Source organism: Aethina tumida, chromosome 1 (genome assembly GCF_024364675.1).
Source record: "Aethina tumida isolate Nest 87 chromosome 1, icAetTumi1.1, whole genome shotgun sequence".
In the NCBI taxonomy this organism is placed as follows: Eukaryota; Metazoa; Arthropoda; class Insecta; order Coleoptera; family Nitidulidae; genus Aethina; species Aethina tumida.
The window spans coordinates 57,427,039-57,447,896 of record NC_065435.1 but is presented as its reverse complement, the minus strand read 5'-3'; the positions used below and the strand labels follow the sequence as shown (position 1 = coordinate 57,447,896).

Sequence of the window (20,858 nt, the reverse complement as noted above, 5' to 3'; positions counted from 1 at the left end):
GGCGTTTTTGTTGTTTCTTAGACTAGAAACGAGAGTTTGTCGTTCAGTAATAAAAAAACTTTGAAACGGCCATAACATAAAGCCTCACTCACTCACTTGGAGTTTCAAGAGTGCGAGTATATTTGTGCTAACAATAAAAGTGCCATTGAAACTAGTTTTATGCTGTTGGTCTTTTGCAGCGCACGGTGGACTGCTTTGGAAACGAAAAGATCTTCCTAATGTACTTAACATTCAAACACAACTAGTAAAAGACCTAACGTATAAGTTGTAGCATTTTTATTTGAGATATTTCTTTCGGAGGCCGTAACTCTTTGATTTTAATGACCCTCGAAAAAGTTTCGTGTTAATTTATTAATTCTACACAAAAATACAGCAGGAAGTGAAGATTTAACAGGTTTTCGAATATATTTAATTAAAAAAAAAATGTATTTTCAACCAAATATTGACCTTACTGTGCGTGGTTGTCGATAAATATCGGGTCGTAAGTCACGCTGTGTGTGTCCAATCATAACCTCCACGGGTTCCCCACGTACTCACCGATTTAAGATTGCATCCAATGATCAGATTCAACAAAATTCCAATCCGTACTAATGCTTTCAATCTGATTTATCCATCGGACTCGATTGAACTATGTCTCAAAATAAAATGTATGTTGATGGTAGTTTTGATTTAACATTTCAATGTGATAATTTCACATAATTAAAAACCGTAATCAAATGTTCATATTAATGAAGTTGGAAATGATCACCTGCTATTGGACGATGGAACATCTACATTTCTGGTACACCGATAAAAAACCTCACGCATGTTTGAGAGATTGTTATGCTAATGAGTGAGAACGAACGCCTCATTATGTGAAACATACACCTGTCACAGTTTATGGCCGCCTATTCCGCACACATAAAACAAAGCCTGAAAAATGCGATTTAGAAAAAATAGCCAATGGGGTTCTGGAATTAGAAAATAGTATATATGCCGTGCTCAGATATATAATTATTGAATCGAAAAGAAGAAAATTATGATCTTATGTCATCATCTATGACACCACCAAAATAATCTTATGTATCATGAGAAGCTTCGTTTAGTACTGTTTATTGTATAAATTCATATTTTTATTTGGACTTCATAATTAAGGCATTTTTACTAGCTTTAAACGATACAAATCACAACAATAATTGATGATGGAAGTTGAAACCACCAAAGAAATAAATATAATAGGAATAACTGAGTTTACTACTGTTTATCATACATATTTTTATTTGTATTTCAAAATTAAAGTATTTTTTAGTTTTTAATATTTGATTTAGCTAAATATAAACCACACCAATCACAATGTTTCCTTTTGGAAGGAAAGGAAGGAATATTTTATAATACCATAATAAGTAACATAACACATGCTCAAAATGAACTCATTCCCATGAGGAAGAATTTTTTTGTAAAAAGAAATTTTTGACGGGTTTGATAATCAATTTATAAACCACATACATCAGATGCAAATACTACAGTTTTTCTATAATCACGAATGAAAAAGAAGGGACATAATTATAACACTCATTCTCACAGGAAAATGCACCTTATATAGTAATTTCTTAATATATTTAAACGTACATTCCAATTACTATACATTTATTAACTGTACTTAAATGATCTCTTTTATAGACGTACGCCGTTTTCAAATAATTATATGGCACGATAGGAATAACAGTACGAACTGATAGTGAGCAACTTGTCACCCAAGGTATGAACGAACGCTCTGATTGAAGCCAAGGAGTTTCTAATCTCGTGTTAAATTAACGGAGACCATTCCGGGCTGGAATATGCCTCTAAGTGGTAATATACATCTCAGGAATGTTACGTCAATTATGCGTGTTATAGTAAAATTATTTCCTTTTATTAATTGCAAACTGCAACATTTTCTGTATCATTGTCACTCATCATCTCTTATGGATCCATTTAAAATGTAACCAAATATGACTGTATAATTGCTGGCAACCTCCAGACAAGTGTACGTATCATAATCTATTAATGGCACGTTAACTGTATTTTAAACACTCAAATTAACAACATAATTACTGTTATCACATTTAAGACAAAAGGCCTAATTGGTCTGAAAATATAAAGACGTGGGAACAGAATATCAATTGTGTGCGATGGAATAATAATGTAATTAGACATTATAAGCAATTTAAATTTAATACATTAACATATTCAGACCAAATACAGAAATAGTTAATCAAAGTTGCATATTGTTGTTTTTCTACTGAACATGAGTTAAATAGTTGTTAATAATTCATTCAAAGGCACAGTTTAGTGGTATTCCAACCGCACGTCCTTATAGAGTAAACCATATGGCAATTTTCGAATTGTCATATCGAAAATTATTTATTATTCAGTTCAAAACCACGATATACAGATAACTGTAGCGGCATAAACAGTTTCTCTTTAATAAAAGGCCGTCGCCATTTTAATAGTAATTTATATTTGCGGTTGAGACCGCATGGATATTTTGTTCTAGCGGGATTTCTAGAAATAAACAGATGCAAGTATTAATAAATTTGAAGGTTATATTACTATTTATTAAATTAAGTCAATACTGAACATTTTTTACTTGGATTCATGCGAGATCCAGTCGGGCAGTTAAAGTCGTCAGCGAAGTATGGCGAATTCATCAAAGTACCCAACACTCTCAGTCTGGAATTCATGTGACGCACTTTCTTTGTGGAAACGTCTTTGTGGCTCTTGCTTTCACATAAATAAGTACTGGACATTATCCAGAAGAGTTGGTTTTGGTTAAATTTGATTCCGGGTAGGTTATTTTCAATACCATTCTTCAGTACATAGTCTCGATACGCTCTGTAGGATACTGTGATACCTGTTATATCAGCAATATTTTCATCCACCAAATCGTTAGACGTTACAGTCTAAAACAAGATAAAACGCAAATTTTCAAATGTATGACTACAGTTAAATTTACCTTATGAAGGCCTTCAGTTACATTCAGGTATTTATCGTATTCTTCTATAACACATTGAACTTTTTCATGGAACTTGGTCATGGAACTGTTGGTCATCCAGGTGTTATTAACGGGGTAAGAATGATCTCCCGTCAAAGTAAAACTGTGTGTAAATTCGTGACCAATGATTGATCCTAAGGCGCCATAATTCATGTAGTTTGGTCTCTCACCGTCATAAATGAAACCTCTAATTATTGGCAACGGAAGTACTAAAAATAGCAGTGATTCAATTAAAATCATCGTTGATTTGGCCGCCCCTTACTTAATGTGTCGATACCAAAAATGAAATAAGCATTCACATCAATAACGGGGTAACGCAATCGATATTCCAAATCCACAGTTTCATTTATGTAGGAGAAGGTTTTATAAAGGTCATTGCGGCGAAGTTCTGTGACCATGTTAATTATATTTTTGTCCATGAATCTAATCTGTAATAGATATTTATCAATATAATAAGGCAATGCACATACGGAAAGTAGCCATACTCGATCAATCTCCAAGGATCTTTCATAATCTGCAGCTTTGTAAACGAAATTAGTCCAGCCTATTGATTGCGAGAGGCTTTCCAGTCTTTCTTGCATCATTTTTTTGGTTTCATCGTCCATCCAGTCATTGTATTTAAAAGCTACAGAAAACTGGTCGCGAATATTTTGTATCATTTCGTTTATATCAGTAACATCACTTTTTTTAGTATACCTTCTTAGAAATCCTCCTTCAGCTACATATGGAAAGCTACAAATAAATAAAGTTTATATTGGGCCTATTATATGTTTGTTTATACTCACAATTGTCGGGAAATTATAAAGCACTCTTCTGTTCTATTTTTAATTTCTTCTCCAACATCTTCACTTACATGTCGTATTTTATTTCTTATACTTTCCTTCAAAAACTGCATGTTATCAATCAAGATATACCAACAAATATAATTAGCATGTATTCTGAAACCAACATTTATTTATACATGTAACATGAGGATTTTAATTATAAGTATTACCTTTTGTTTGTCCTTAGAAGCAAAAAATACAAATCTCTTAAGTAATCCTCACCTTTTATTGTTACTTCATCGTCGCTTTTGAATTGCATGATTCCATCTGTTAAATTATTAAGGAACTCTTTCCACGGTTTGTAAATATATTTTTGGTTCAACTTGTTGATTGGTTGAACTTTAGTGTCACTATCATCATTTTTTGTATGGTTCCAAGCTTTGGACACAATCTAAAATATTCAAATAATTTTACTTTTGTCAAAGTGAAGAAATTCCTATGCCATATACTACATCTTATAGGTATCCCCATATTGACAAAGTATTAAGTACTAAGCTACAAAAGAAAAATTACCGCATTAAACTCCTTTATAAAATTGACAGTGTTTCTTATTTCTACAATTGCTCCCTTATGTAACCCACCCAGGTCCATCCCAACTTGTTCCATCATTTCTATCAAAGCCTCCGGATATTCTACATTGATCAAACTACCTAGGTAAGGTGGCGTTATCTGAAAAGAACCAATATCATACAAACATAAATCTAAAATTAATAACCCACCAAAAGTTTATTTCTGTCGGTCTCATCGACTAAAGTTTTTATACTGAGAAAAAAATCGTATTGGAGACCAATTTTAGCCGCCTTAACCATTGCACTCATCCAGTCGAATCTACCCTCGTCGAAAGAAGTACTGTTTAACAATGGCCAGCCTCCAAGTTCATCGAGCTTCTTCAGCAACGTCTGACTGTTATCTTTTTCAATGGCACTTTCGTTTATACAACTCTGATAAAATTTTCTCTGCAAGTTAACCCCTCTAGAATAACTAGGATGATCGAAACCCATTATTACATCTTTGAGCTGCCCTCTGGCTAAATCGGTCAGAGTAGTTAACGAAGATCTCTGTTGGTTGTTTCTGATGAAGGTGCCACATGCAAAATTGTAGAAGTCATCGCAAGGATCCACAGAAACATCGACCATGTCTAATATGTGATTGGCAGCTTTTATGCATTCTGGTTTGGTGCAGACCAAAGCGTCTGTAAAAATGTTCGATTTCCGATATAATCACTTGTACTTAATTATACTACCTTGATCTTAACTTTAATGCGGACGTAGACATATTAATAATCCGGAATATTAAGTAAACTTTGAATTATCGGCTAATAAATGGAGATTTACGCATTTAAGCACAGTAAATATGTATTAATTAAGGCAGTTAATGTCAAAGTAAATTTATCGGTCGAATGTGTATTTCATTCCAGAAGTAATTATACATTTATGGACCTATATTGTTTCAGTCCGTTATTCTAACACAAACAAATCAATTTAACTAAATCACATATATCAAACTCACCTGATCGTACGGAGAACAAACTAACTAATAATACAAGAACTAAAATTAATAAAACACACACCACAAAAAACAAGAACTTTTCCAAACTGGTACGATCCACCCATTTTCTTTTAAATACACTAAAACAACGATACAGTTAGATTTATTTCTGAGGACAGTCCGTAACACTTACTTGTGATCCATGCTCTTAAATTTGTAACGATCTTCTACAATCTAATACAAACGCTGGATTAGCACTGACCGACTAATGACACATAACTTTAATTAAAACAATTAATCGTCTAGTAACTTTTATCTAGCGAGTGCGGTTTTTTAAATTGGGCGTAATAAATGCTATATATTCTTTCAACAAACAATATTACAATGAATATTGCAAATTGTCTGACACAACGTCTGTAGGTGTTTAATTAATGAGAGCAGTTTTATTTAAAAAAATTAAATTAGAGGGTCTGCTAATAATAGTTGTTTTTCTTTACATATTCAGTTATTTAATTGCCAATCAATTAGCTGTGCCATATTAAATTGTTACCCACAGAGTAACAACATACGGGCAGTAATTTCTGGCAAATATTATTGACCTACTAATCTGAAACATGTTAAATTTGCTTGCCGAACATTCTGAGCAGCAATTATAGACCACCTAACCTGAAACCTCAACAATTTTTTAATACGATTTAAATGACACCTTATTGAAAATTTTATTAAAATTTTGAGTACTGTTAATGGTTAAACTTAAACTGGGAAATTCTAGATTTGTTTATTGATGGAATTAAAGAATTAATTAAAGGGCAAGATTTAGATAATTTAAGAAAAATTTATAAATTGTAGTTAATCAATTGGAAGAATCATAGTGTTAAGGTTTCATTTCACGTATTAAATATTATAAATATATGTATGTAAACTGTGTCAATTTCATTAGTCATTAAAAATTGATTTATTCAGTTTTGCAAATATTATTTCTGTCCAATTAAATTTACAACAATTACGACCGCGATTTTCTTAAAGATAAGATTTCATTAACATTCACATGCAAATAACTTTTTATTACATGAGTAAGTGGCGAATAAGAACAATTACAAATAAGACAAGATATAATTATTTAGTTAAACGCAATTACTACAGCAAGACATAACTAATCAGTACATTAATCAAGTTAACATTGCACTGCGATTTCAAAATCGTGTATATGCATGCTTATTATTAGAGATGGACGAACTGTGGTTAAATAACTGATCTAAAAATTGCAGATAACTGTTACTAAATGTAATTTAAACTAGAAGTAAGAGAAAAAGTACAAAACTCTTAAGTAATCTTCACATTTTATTGTTACAACAAGTATCATATTACTAAATATGGATCAGGAGATAAGATTAAATAACCAATATCCAAAAATTATAGGTGATATAAGTCATATCTCAATTAAATCTTTATGAAAATAAATGAAATGATGTTTGTCACATTCCATAATAGTGTCTCAACGACAGACATTGAGCCTAAAATTTGGTGTTTGTTAAAGCCATAAAACTGTGATCACGTCACCTTTAAACGTCTCTTACATTACAAAATGACACTAATACTATAATTGAAAAATCACGGTATTGCTCATCTCTACTTATTATAGAAGTTATTTGGTTAATTAATAATTGACCTTTAGAAAAATAAAAGAAATAACTATAAAAAATAATACTTTATTAAATTACAACACAACACATTTATTGTTAGGATTCATGATTGCGTTGTCTTGGCAGTAAAATATGTTTGAGAAAAGTTTATTATTTCTATAAGCTCCGAATATCCTATCCCTTGGATGCAAGTGTCTCGTATCGTCGTATTGTCTGCTCTTGCGACACATTAACGTCGCATATTTTGTGAAAAAAATCTGATTTGGATCATCGTATTTTAAACCTGGAAGTGAAGTTTCCACTCCATATTTATTGACCCATTCCTGATACGCATCAAACGCCAATTGAACTCCGGCGTAATCAGCAAAGTTTTCATCCAATGTTGATTTACAATTGATCTGAAATCGATTAATGAGGTACGTGTGTTTGACAGTTATATAGAATAAAAACCTGTTCATTTCCGGCACTACAATTCTTAAGTAAACACTCCACAGTCTTGAAGAAACTCTTTTTGGTTTGTCCTGACCACCAGTTGGTCGTTTTGTTGCCTTCTCTGTACGTGGAACCTTCAATTCCAAATCCGTGAGCCATTTCGTGGGCTAAAATATTGCCTAGGGCGCCATAATTTAAATAAGTTTGACGGTTCGAAGAATAAAATTCCCCTTGTAATATTCCGGATGGAACCACTACAAAAAATTACAAATAATGTTGCTCTTAATAATATACTGTAACAATATACCCATTGTATTACTATCCATAATAAATTCTGCATTTTGGGTTGGTATAATTGAGTAGAACTTGATTTTTTCTTTTGTGATTTTCGGTCTCTCCAAGTCAAACGAATGATCTATTGACCTTCTAAATAGTTCTCTCTCCATTTCAATAACATTGTTGGAGTAATATTTTACCTAAAACAAACCAGTCATTAATAATTAAACAAAATTTTCATATATTTGTACCTTGTGTAAACCCAAGATTCTGTTAAATTCAATTTCGTTGTACACTTCTTTTGGAGCTCCGATAATGTAACGAATTTTCCCCAATTTAATTAATGCCTTTTCTTTTGTTTCCTCATCCATCCACTCGCACTTTAAGATTGCTTTTCTAGTGGCGCAACAAATGTTCTCCAGCATTTCTTTCACATCGGGTAGTTTATGTTCATTATTGCGTGCAAATTGTGCTTCGGACACGTACTGAAAACTATGTTAAACTAATATTGATAACATTTAATTAGTTTGGAAGGAGTATTACAATCTTAAGGTTTTTTCGAAGCAGAAATTGTCTCTATTTTCCTTGAAATCATTAGCTCTATCATATCCTGGCAACAGTATCCTATATTTGTTAATCCTTTCTCTTAGAAATGTAGGTAGATGGGGTGCATAGCTTTCGATAATTTTCCAAAAGATATAATTCGCCTGCGTTCTAAAAAACTCTATGATGTAATAAGAATAAAACATTGTAAATCTGGAAATACCGCTTATTAGTTTTTTGAAGAAGCGTTCCTAATTTCGGTAAGTAATTTCCCACAGCAAAAAGAACTCTATCGTGATTGGAAAGAGTACTTTGTGACACATTAGTTAAAAACATTAACCAATAAATTTTAGGCCACGGTGTTTTAATATTGTCAATAGTGAAGATGCTTTGATGATTGGTACCCGAACTTTGAACTTCATCAACGATCTACAATCAACTTGTGAAGAAATTGTTGACTTATCGTTACTTACGTTAGTTACCTGCGCCAATTCTTTTTCAAACATTATTAGTGACTTCATATCGGAAGAGGCTTGATCTTTTTTCGCTCCCAAAGCCACACACACATCAATCAATATCTCTAAATATTCTGGTATGTGATTGGCATGAATGTTGTTGACTGTGGGTAAATCGATCTAAAATGGACTGTTTGATAATGAGATTTATAAATTAAATATGAGTTTACTCTAATCATATCTCTTTTATGTGGATCGGTGTATTCCATCTCTCCACTTATGTCTAGGAACCACTGATAATAATCTCCTTTTTTCCTAGTTTTTATCATCATTTCGAACACGTCGAAGTTGTTTTCATTCCACTTTTCTTCTAACACAGGCCAACCACCAAGTTCTCTAATTATTCGTAAAATCACAGTTTGACTTTCTCTTTCAATAGCATCAACATCTCTACACGACTGATAGAATTGTTTTTGTAGAATCACTGATGTTGAATCGTTAGGGTATATTGGACCCTTTATGAGATCCTCTAGTTGCTTATTGACTTTCATCATTTCTAAGTTTACGGTACTGATAAAATTGACACTCCTTTTCTTTTTGACTGATCCACATGCATATTCATAGAAGTCATTGCAAGGATCATTAGACTCGTTGATGAAGTTGTACAAATCTTTAGATAGCTTCTTACATTTTTCTGTGTCACACACTCTTTGTTCTAAAAATAGTGTTTAATTACAAACATAAACAATTTTAATAGCTTCTCACCTCGAATTATTAGGAGACAAAGCAGAACAATTAATATTATAAACACCGGCACAAATATAATTAAAGGTACGTGCCTCACACGTTTTATCCTTTCCACCGGTACATAATACTCAATCACATCCATAACCTTAGAAGTAGCCGAACCACACTTGACGGGAATTACTTAAAACTAAAATTGTACACCGGGTTTTGACTTAATTAAGTGCAGTACGGCGCTGTGATGTCATCCTCACCAACACACGTCTTAATTTTTACACTTTGACCCATGCCTCCACCGTTTATACAATTATGTAGTTACCAACTTCATTTTTGTCGATTCAGAACATGCATATTATATTTTATATTCAATGATAACGATGCCCAAGTTTTAATTAGACAAATTGTGAGCGCCCCGAACAGCAATATCAAAGAGCAAAGTCGGATACGTGGCTTGGAAAGTTCTCAGACGTTCCCATTCATCACGTTGCTTAACTTTTGTTTCAAAAGGTACGAGACAGAAACTTAGACAAGCTGAAAACAGATACGCCAGTTCCTGCCTTCATTACAAATAAGCCGGCTGAAACCCGAACGGTTTCTCTCCATGCTTTCATTGCGTCATGTGCATTAACTAAAATGCATCTCAATTTCTGAGACGCATTCAACCTCGACTCCTGAGGCTACGGCTGTAAATATGGGTTCGATGTTTGCGTAGTTTGTGGGGGTAATAAAGGCTACGGGGATTTATAGATTCGGTGTGATTCAATCGCGAAGCGATTGCAGTTCAGTAGGGATTAAATCAGAAATTGAACAGAAGTGAATCTACGAAATTTATTTGCACTCGGAGCACATAACAAATATATGGGACTTTCAAATGGTCTTTATATTCTCGTCGTATTTCCACCGTACTTTTGAGTTTATTCGTTTGCGTAAAATTTATTGTTAGTTAGCGTATATTATTATGCAAGTATGCACATTGAGCGGACAAAAACTAGTCTTTAAATTTTAAGATGCATTTATGTATAAAAATTACACTGTGTTGTTTGTTTATTTTAAAACATCTAAACATTAAAGTTTATTGCCATTTTATATAATAAACGATGGTATGAGGATGACAAACTGGTGTTTCCTTGCATAAATTATTGGCACCATTTAGCTAAGTTATTTTTTAAGCAACAATACATTTATTATTAGTTGTCAAGATATGTATATCTGGTCGCCAAATAGTGGAGGTCGTCAGCTATCAGAAAATTAATTTTTTCTTTCCAATAATTAATACTCTCCCTTTCGTTTCCTCAACCACAAAAACATTTGATTATTTTGAGAGAATTATTAAAATCTTAAAGTTTTTTCGAAGCAGAAATTCTCTTTATTTTCCTTGAAATCATTAGTTCTATCTTGGCAACAGTATTCTATATTTGTGGGTCCTTTTCTAAGATATGTAGGTAGATGATATGCATAGCTTTCGACAATTTTTCAAAATATATAATTTAGTCTGCGTTCTATAAAACTTTTTTTTGAAATAGGTTTTTTAACAAAGCGTTCCTAATTTCCCACAACAAGAAATACTCTATTGTGATTGGAAAAACTACTTTGTGATACATTAGTTAAAAACATTATCCAATAAATCTTGGCCAAGGTGTTTTTATATTGTCAATAGTGAATATGCTTTGATGGTTAGTATCTGAACTTTGAACTTCATCAACGATCTAGAAATTTGTAGATGAAATCATGAATTAATAAATATTAAGATGTATTTATGTATAAATTATATTATATTTTAAATCATCTAAACATTAAAGGTTATTGCCATTTTATATAATAAACGATGGTATGTAGATGATAAAATGATATTTGTATACTCAAAATATTGGCTGTATTTAACAATGTTATTCTTTAAACAATAATACATTTATTATTAGTCAAGATATGTATCGGGTGCCAAATAATGGAGGTCATCAGTGATCGGAAAATTATTTTTTTTTCCAATTTACGAACTGGAGGCGCAATCAAAACAATTGATATATTTACTTGTTCTCTCACTACATTTTTATAAAAATGTTTTTATTATATCAATTAAAATATGATATAGTGTTAAAGAAGATAAAAGTCCATTTTGATTCAAAGAATGATAAATTAATATTTACTTTGCTCTCTTTGCTATATTCTATATTAGTTTCTAGTTTTTAAAATCCAACACAAAAGATTAAAACAAAAAAAAGTTCATCAACTTCAGTTGATATATATTTAATACGTGACTACCACTTTATTTCAAGAGATACAGTACAATAGAAAAATATTCTTAGTATAAATAATCAATCTTAAATGCCCCTTTAATTGATAAATTTCATAAAAAGCATATATTTTTAAATATATATATATATATATATATATATATATATATAAAGCAGTCATTTTACAAAATTTTTCTCAAGGTTCCTTTAATAATAATAATAATAATAATATATTTATTTATTTTCGAAAATGAAATACGTGACAAATCAGATTAATAATAAATCTATACAACATAATTGGATTTTTAAGAATATTAAATATGTTTAGTCTGCCATTAAAACTTTATTAAAACCGTTTAAAGTTAACAACATGCAGACGACAAATTACTGTTAGGTTTTGTATAAATTACCACAAAGCGGATGAACACCATTAACTACGTTTTTGTCAAAAAAAAATCTTAGCCATTATGGACTCCAATCAATTCATTGCATATCCACCCGGCACGTATAAAAAATTATCAAAAAATATGTCGTACAATAAAAGTCCCATAAAAATGGTGGCATGTGACCGGAGGATTATTAATTAATTTTCATGGTTTGTTCTTTTCAGGCCCGTATGTCGGAACTTCTCGTGGCCTGACAGCGGGATGTCCAACAACGACGGGATCATCAACGGCCCCCTGTCCCCACCGGCTCTGCCCTCGCCAGGAGGTAAATTACCCTCGCTGGACCCCTCCGACAGATTCCTGGGCAAAGGTTCCCCGTTTTCACCGTCGCAGAACGGGGATCCGCAACGACACTCGCAAAGCGACGACGACTCGGGATGCGCCCTGGAAGAGTACACTTGGGTACCACCGGGACTGAGACCCGATCAGGTAGGTTATGCGGCAATCGAAGCTGGCGAAAGAGAAACAACATGATTTGCTTGGGGAAGTTGTGTTAACATTAAACGCGGCAAGTAATAATTTCGCTCTTAATCAAATTGAATCGTGACCATGACGTTGTACGTTCGTTCATTCAGCTATTGGTTATTCAGAGATTGTCTGACAACCAACTGCCCACCAGATTGCCGCTAATTTACGTTGTGAATCATCGCTCAACGCCGCACCAAATTAGCAACCGTATGAACTATATACATAGTAAGCGTTTGTAAAATTGCAAAATTGGTAAATACGAATATTTTAAATTAATCACGGGCAGTGGCTTTAAAACAGGAAGGATAATTAAAATTATATATGCAACCACACATTTAACAAGGTTAATTAAATCTAATTATCGTCTTGGAGTTGACAGTGTTGTAAATGTCGTTTCGAGAAAACCGCAAAAATATTGACTGACAGGAGTAAATTATATTTGCTCTTTTATAGCACCTTTCTGATTAATAGTATGTTAGCGGTGTATAATTTTATGGCTTGACTTATAAATCTTTTTTGAAAATTTTGCCTTTACTGTTAATAGTGATCTTATTTTAATAGTTGGTCTATTAGTTATGTACTTCTTTTTATACTTTTTATAGTTTAAGGCATCAGCAAACATTTGCTCTTAGCACTTCCTCATTTTGACATCATTCTATATTTTTATTTATTTAAAATAATTATCAAATGCTAATTTTAATTTTGTGTAAAATTTTAAGAGATTGATTTTATATATTTTTGTTGATAAAATTAATTTTTATGATTTCTTCATAGTGAGTTCAATTTATTTTTAATAAATTGAAATAATTTGGGATTTCCAAGGCACATTTGTAGCATTTCCCTAATAAATATTAGTTATGTTGACTATTTGTAATTTTATGACTAAATTAAGTTTTAACATTTTTTAACTTACAGTTCCTTGTTCCGTTTGCTGTTTTTTATTTAAATGCATATAAAGATCCTCTTGTTTTGTAACTTAGAGAAAACTAACAAATTATTTTCAATTACTTTTAACAGTCTCTTAAGAATCATTTTTCTTTCTGATAGCTTATATGAGAAATTTTTTTAGGTTAGTCTCTCTGATTAATACTATGTTAATTTGTTTGTATTTCTTTTTCATTTTCTTAGATTTTTCATATTGTTTTTAAGTATTAAATTATATATAGGTACTGTATGACCCGTTTAAAAATATTTTGTACCTTTTTTCCAATTGTAAAGCATGAAAATATGTACTTATAGACGAAATGTCACGTTTTTTGGCTCAAAACCAAAACCTTCTTAAATCATGCCTCTTGCTCATGGTTTACTTGAGAAAGTTTAAAGATATTCACGTTAATCAATTTTATATTATATATATTTTTGACTTCTAATTAATCAGAGGAAAAAAATTTGATATTTAGGAATAAATTATAGTCATATATATTATTAATATTACACAACAAATTTGTAACTAAGAATTTTATTTATTTTTCTTTTTTTTTAATTATGCATTTTTTGTTATTAACGATGTTTTTATTTAATAATGGTTTAATTTGTTCATTTTTTTAATAGTTTTGTAACAGGAAGGATTTTCTTTTGATCCTGTCTGAACCTTATACTGTTTTATGTTTAAAATCCAAATAATATGTCTTTTTATTAAATGAATAGAGTTTAAAATTTTGGCTTATAATTAATCAATAAGAATAATCTGCGATTTCCTAAAATACCAAATCACCCAGCCTTGAAATATTTAATTGTGATTGACGTATTGATAAAAAGTCAGAAGTGATTAATCAAAAGAAAATTATACCCAATTTGACCTTTGATTAGGTATTTTTCTGTTATATAAATATAATCAATAAATTTCATTAATAAAAGTGTAATAATCACCTGTAATACAGTTGTTGCATATTAATTAAAAACACTAATCGTCCAGTTTACAAGTTTTATGAAGACTACAGTTTACTGCATATAAATACATGGATTATTTACAGTATAATGAAAACCGCTTCCTATAACCAGGATATAATAATTAGATTAATGGTTAGCAGCCATTACAGCCGTGTATATATTTTATTAGTTTATGAATCACAATTATATACATAATTGCAAGCGTATATGGACATGTTTACGAATTAACTCCGCAAACGTAATAAAATTAACATCTGCAATAACGTGGCATGTTTTAAAGTCGCATAAAAACGATCACGAATATTAACAATAACTCACAATTAGAATACTTGTGTCGACCATGGGAAATTGTATGGGAAGTGCGCCTCTGCGTCCGCGAACGAATGTGCCGTTTACACCCTTGGCGGGTGATAATCGTCCGTTCCGCGGTCCTCCAAACGCAATATCGTCTATCGCGTGCCTCGAGTGGCATATCAAGTTTTAAAAGCCACTTCGCAACTCGATCCACCAAAGCCCAAGAAAAAACCAGATCCGGTAACCACCATGAAGACTAGATAAAATAGCCAAAGTATTCGTGCATCGTATGTAACTTATCGGCAACTTCTTTTTTTTGTGCCGTCCGTGTTTAATATTACATTGGTCGCCGTTGCACCTGTAATTGATCGGTGATCGGCCATTTTTAGCATTACGTCCGCGTATGGAGCAAGTTTTACGGCAATCGATGAAATTAATTTACATTTTAATTAATGGCGATTTATAAAGTTGTAATAAAATGTTAATAGTTGTGAGGGAATACGCACAACGATAGACTTTCAGATAGTGCACAAAGGATAGAATTCCACAGGTATTTCGTCTTCGCGACTATAAAACCTCATGGAAGGGACATGCTGAACACGAGATAAGTTCACAGAAAACTTGTCGCATTAATTGGCAAACCGATCTGGAAACTCACTTTCATCAGACGTGAACAAATGGAGAATGTTACGTCCATTTTTGTCGAGTTTTCAATGTCTATTTGTTAATTTATTGATCGAAAAATTTATGCACAACCGTTGTCCCATTAATAAATTAACAATACCCCTAATAAAACATAATACGTACTCGTGGACTCGTGAGTCGCGGCTTCGGACACGGAATCCACTCTGCACAACGGCAACGGCAGAAGCTCCAGAGTTTATTTGTGATTGTGACCGCTACGTGGCCTGCGCCGCTATTTAATGTAAATTTTATATTATAACAATTATTTGAACGTAATAAGAAAATAACAGCGATGTAAATGGGAATCGTGAGTTGAACTGGGATATGAAGAACTGCGGAACGGAATAAGTTCGCCTTCTGCCCGAGGCACGATGCCGGGTGCCGGTGATTCTATCTGTGTTTACTTGAAGTCAGATTTTTAATGGAGAAAAATTAATATATTACATTCAATTTTTGATGTATTATACAGTTTTTTGAATAATTTGAGTGAATATTTAAATTTATTGCTGTGTTGAAAGTTATTGCCGGTCGTTAATTAAAAGGAAACTGTTAAACTATTTATGGCTATCAAATATTCATACAATGATGTTTTTGACGACAAACATTTATGGTCAGTTCTGTTTATCTTGAGTTCCCACGATTAAAAAAACATCAATCTGGCATTTTTCAGTCATATCAGATTGAAAGTTATATTCCTCATTTTTCAAAATTTTCTTTTTATATATAATGTTTGATTTATATACTCGATTACCGAAAAATTGAAATAAAATGATATTCAAAAATGTAATTTTTGTAAATTAATAATTCTTTTTATATATAATGTTTGATTTAGATATTCAAAAGTTTCGATTACCGAAAAATTGAAATAAAATGATATTCAAAAATGTAATTTTTGTAAATTAATAATTTACATAGTATTGGAAGTGAAAGTGAAAATATTGGTTGTTTATTTTATAATAAAAATGTGTTATTTTAACATAATATTTATTTTAGTTTGTTGCCGTTCCTGTACCTGAATTTACGCATGTGATTCAGATTTAGTAGGTATGTTTATTGTGCTTTTAAACTTTTTTTCTCATTCTATTAATTCCACAATATTTAAAAATTCAGAGTTATAATTTTTAATCGAGTGATTCAGATGTATCATCTCATCTTTCGTTTTATTGAGTTCTTAAACTTAAATTCGTTTTTTTATAGTAATATTTTCCCATTTATTTATATTTATACATTTTTATATACCAGATTTGAATTTAAAATTTTCAAAGTTATAAATTTTAAACGTATGATTCAGATTTAATACCATATCTTATTTTATACTTTTTACAAGATTTCTTCTTTTTCTAATACAAAATTTAATAGTCTATTCTATCTAGGATAGAAGTCGTACACATTGTTTTAGAAATGCAGTTTCTTAAGCAGTAATAGATAGAGTCATATAAATACAGTTTACAGTGTCCCAAATTGGTTGATTTTAAGTATTATCAATAGTTTTGAGTTAAGTGACCAAATTTCAACTATTTCAAAACGTTAATTGTCAAAAGCTATTTTGATGTCTCTGATGAGACAAGCAAACTGGTATTTGCCAGATTTCGAAAGTGTAATAATTTTATTACTTACTTACTACTTACTTTGACAAAGAATAAACACTTTTACAAACACTTTATACGTAATATAAGATGTTAAATGGTTTTTCTTAAAATTTCAAAATAATATATGCAATTTTTTATTTTAAATGAAAACAATAATTAAGAATCACCTTTTAAAATGTTGGAAAAAGTTAAACTGTTCAAAAAGGCATAATTACTTATAACATCATCTTTGGTAGCTTTAAAAGAGTCACCTAAGTATTATTATTTATTATTTATATTTATACATTTTTATATTCCAGATTTGAATTTAAAATTTTCAAAGTATAGTCAAATTTAGTATCACCTCTTAGTTTTATGGTAAAATTTGTTCAATTTTTAAATATCTTTTTTTTATATTTTAAATTTTAACTTTTCAACTTTTTAAAAATTGTTTCAAAGTTATAAATTTTAAACGTATGATTCAGATTTAATATCACATTTTATTTTATATTTTTAAGATTTCTTCTTTTTCGAATACTTGAATTTTTTATATTTTATGCTCATATTATTTGAAATGTTTCAAAGATATAATAAACCTTTTTCCTAATTTGTTACTTTGTAATAAAACTGTCTCAATTTTTAAATACGTGAATTTATATTTTCTAACACAAACCTTCAGGTTTTTAAAGTTTTTCAAAGTCCTATATAGTTTGGTTTTGTTTTAACACATTCTCTTAATTTGCAGCCTAATAGTAAGATTTACTCACTGGATTTTTTATATTTTAAATTTCAATTTTAAGTTAATTTGCAATATTCGTGATACATAACTTAAAACTAAGCTTTATGGATAAAGCTTAGGTAGTATTTATACATAATTAACACTTTTATATATTATTTATTTTAGTAATAAGTTTTAAATACACAAATATTTTGAAAGGACATTTAAACTGTGATGAACTACGCATGCTATTCAATTTTCTACGTAAAATCAGTTTGCGGAGTTGTCTTACAACTCCGTTAAACACATCACAGCGTATTAACTCAAACATTTACACGACGAAAACGATCCCTCCGCTACATTCGTAGGCACTTTTTACGTTTTACGACTCGCATGAGTCCCCTAATTTTCGTTCCAAACGGCCCAACTGTCAGTTCGGCACTGTGTAGCACCTGTTGGTCAATACAGTCGGTCGGATCGCGTTTCAGCGTTGGTATGCGGGAAAATCGTGTCGGTGAGTTGAGCTGGTCGGCTGGAAAATACCTGTTGCATGCTGCACCGCGTTTTCACACCTGACGTGGAACGACGTCAATGAAATTTAAAATATAGTGACGGCGTGGCGTTTCGATTTAGCGTACGGCCCGACTATTTTGTGGGAGAATTTTTCCATAAATAATTAAATAAACAGTGATATTGGCATGTTCTTTCTGGAGAAGTACCATTTCGCAGCATCGATGTATGAATAACTCTTTAACGGAGGCAACGAGAGTTAAGAGGCTAATAGGTACATAAAACACATGGTGGGAAATTCCTTGTGCCGCAGTGTTCGTGTAATTTGTGTATATAATATGTTCTTTTAGCACATGTTAGTCGTCACCGAACGATGAATCATGTTTATATAATAAAATCTTAATCCGGCAGTGCGAAACTCACGGCACATAATTTTTCGAGCTTTCATCGTGGCGCGACGATAAATTTTCACCGAGCCATTGAAACTACTTGCAGCAGTCGCTTTCAACGGGGACAGATTAAATTTATAATAACTTTATTTGGTAGTTTGGCCACAATAACTCATTTGTACAATGGCGAAACACGTACGGCCACAAAGGCATTTTAAATGAACATGCTTTATGGTGAAGGACACTTTTAAAGCAATAATTGTAAATTATGGGCACTCTGCGTTTGCGTTGCTCATGTGGATGCGGCCGTTTTCAACGTGGAATTCCGGCTCAAGTGCATTTCGTTGCGAATTCATTGTCGGATTAATGGTTTTTCGTGTCTGTTCAACGACCGCTACAATGTTTACACAAACAACAGTAAATTCATTCATTAAAAGTTCCACGTGGAAACTAATGCAAATTTGCAATATGTCGATGATTTGGTCGCGTTCCCTCGTTCCCGAAGTTGAATTGGGTCCTCCCCTTCGTCGACTTCTCGCCGTTAACGGTTGTAGCTACAAAATGTATGGTAATTTTGCATGATGTCCAATCTATGTAGGTCTAATTTGAATAAGCGCACCGTATGAGCCAGCAATCTAACTTTGGAGTTTCTGTAGTCGACAACAATGCTCAACAGACCACAATGTCTTCGTTAGGGACCTATCTAAGTATATGTACGTTTATCACTATGCTTTATAATAATTGAAAACTTTCATGCAAAATTTAATAGTCTATTCTATCTGAGATGGAAGTCATACACATTGTTTTAGAAATGCATATTTCCTTAATCAGTAATAGATAGAGTCAAATAAATGAAGTATACTGTGTCCCAAATTGAATGATTTTATGTATTATCAGTAGTCTAGAGTTAAGTGTCCAAACTTCAGTTGTTTTAAAACGTTAATTGCCAAAAGCTATTTTGATGTCTCTGAATGAAAACTGATTTCGAAAGAGTGTAATAATTTTATTACTTACTTTGTCATAGAATAAACACTTTCTACAAACGCGTTATACGTAATATAAGATGTTAAATGTATTTTCTTAAAATTTCAAGATAATATATGCAATTTTTTTTTCAAATGAAAACATATGAAAACAATTAAGAAACACCTTTTAAAATGTTGGAAAAAGTCAAACTTTTCAAAAAGTCATAATTACTTATAATATCATCTTTGTTAGCTTTAAAAGAGTATTATTATGTTTCACACACAACCCATTTTACATATCTCGAAATTTAGCATGGCTAGAAATAATTTAATATATCACAAATTGTACATTTTGCTTGATTTTTTACAACATTTTAAAAGCAAACTTAATTATGGTTTAAGGAGGTATATTTTCTAAGTAAAATGTTTTTACAATTTTTGAAATCTGCCAAATATGAGTTTACTTAAATATTTCAGAAACGGTTAAAAATATCAAAGTGCGTCAACCAACCTTTAAAAATCTGGACTCTTAAGTTCACTATCAGATCTGAAAATACTAACAACTGATAAAACGAATCATATATTGATTGAAATATCAACTGATTAGAATATGGCCCAACAAATTTTAATGATAATAATAAGGTCTTCATTAAATTTATAATCTTTCAAAATTATAGCAACAACATAAAATAAAATATAAAAGACTTTATAATAGGTAGTAATAAGGCATATTTGTGAGAACTAATGCCGCACTATCTGATATTGGATATTTCATAATTTACTTACTCTTACTCAGAAGGAAGTTTTGATTAAATTTATTCATTAAAATTTAAATCAAAATTATAAATAAATAAGATATGGTTTTCATCTTATATGAGTCTAAACTAACATTGACACATTAAGTTTACTTTTTTATAATATTGATAATAAATTTACAGTCATTAACATTTAAACTTGAGTTACCATGTATATTATATATTTTCAAAAACATCGCAAGAACTTACGTAAATGTAAAACATTTTAATATATTGTCTTCTAAAATGATTTACAACTGTACCTTGTTTCTTAGTTTAGTATATATAAAAATTAACTTAAATCTAACAGTATATTCATTAATTTATTTTTTTGTTTGTTCCAATTGAAGTTGCCTTGATTTCGAACACCAACAACAAACTGTAATAATTGTAGATACGACAATACTACATTGTACTGCGTTTAATCACAGACAAAATCAACGTCCCATGTTTTCCATTCAACTATATTTTACAATAGCAAAA

The 20,858-nt window shown here is 31.2% G+C and overlaps 3 protein-coding genes across 7 annotated transcripts in view; 1 reads left to right on the top strand and 2 right to left on the bottom strand.

Annotated features, from left to right (window-relative positions):
* LOC109609363 (protein prickle) overlaps nt 1-20,858 on the top strand; it is a 236,826-nt gene that overhangs the window by 204,334 nt on the left and 11,634 nt on the right. For all 5 annotated transcript variants that reach the window (XM_049963698.1, XM_020026019.2, XM_049963703.1 and 2 more), the window contains one exon: nt 12,260-12,524. In XM_049963698.1, the coding sequence (XP_049819655.1) occupies nt 12,260-12,524 (265 nt within the window). The remainder of the gene's footprint in view (nt 1-12,259; nt 12,525-20,858) is intronic.
* Nucleotides 2,545-5,570, bottom strand: LOC126264706 (neprilysin-2-like). Its single transcript, XM_049963723.1, has 10 exons — nt 5,519-5,570; nt 5,347-5,465; nt 4,557-5,029; nt 4,351-4,506; nt 4,008-4,228; nt 3,799-3,951; nt 3,499-3,745; nt 3,276-3,441; nt 2,975-3,222; nt 2,545-2,921 (listed from the first exon to the last, which is right to left on the bottom strand). Exons 1-10 carry the CDS (start codon nt 5,527-5,529, stop codon nt 2,583-2,585), a joined length of 2,133 nt encoding a protein of 710 aa, XP_049819680.1. The 5' UTR covers nt 5,530-5,570; the 3' UTR covers nt 2,545-2,582.
* On the bottom strand, nt 7,019-8,864 carry LOC126264707 (endothelin-converting enzyme-like 1). Its single transcript, XM_049963729.1, has 7 exons — nt 8,702-8,864; nt 8,443-8,648; nt 8,220-8,390; nt 7,928-8,168; nt 7,708-7,876; nt 7,419-7,654; nt 7,019-7,366 (listed from the first exon to the last, which is right to left on the bottom strand). The coding sequence occupies exons 1-7, from the start codon at nt 8,738-8,740 to the stop codon at nt 7,043-7,045; spliced, it is 1,386 nt and encodes a 461-aa protein (XP_049819686.1). The 5' UTR covers nt 8,741-8,864; the 3' UTR covers nt 7,019-7,042.

Coding starts and splice junctions, on each gene's coding strand:
- LOC126264707 (XM_049963729.1), bottom strand. CDS start 8,740: ATGAAGTCACTAATAATGTTTGAAAAAGAATTGGCGCAG. Junction 8,391..8,442: donor CTTCAAAAAACTAATAAGCG/GTATTTCCAGAT, acceptor AGAGTTTTTTAG/AACGCAGGCGAATTATATCT. Junction 7,877..7,927: donor GAATCTTGGGTTTACACAAG/GTACAAATATAT, acceptor GGTTTGTTTTAG/GTAAAATATTACTCCAACAA.
- LOC126264706 (XM_049963723.1), bottom strand. Junction 3,746..3,798: donor TTTATAATTTCCCGACAATT/GTGAGTATAAAC, acceptor ATTTATTTGTAG/CTTTCCATATGTAGCTGAAG. Junction 3,442..3,498: donor GATCCTTGGAGATTGATCGA/GTATGGCTACTT, acceptor TATCTATTACAG/ATTAGATTCATGGACAAAAA.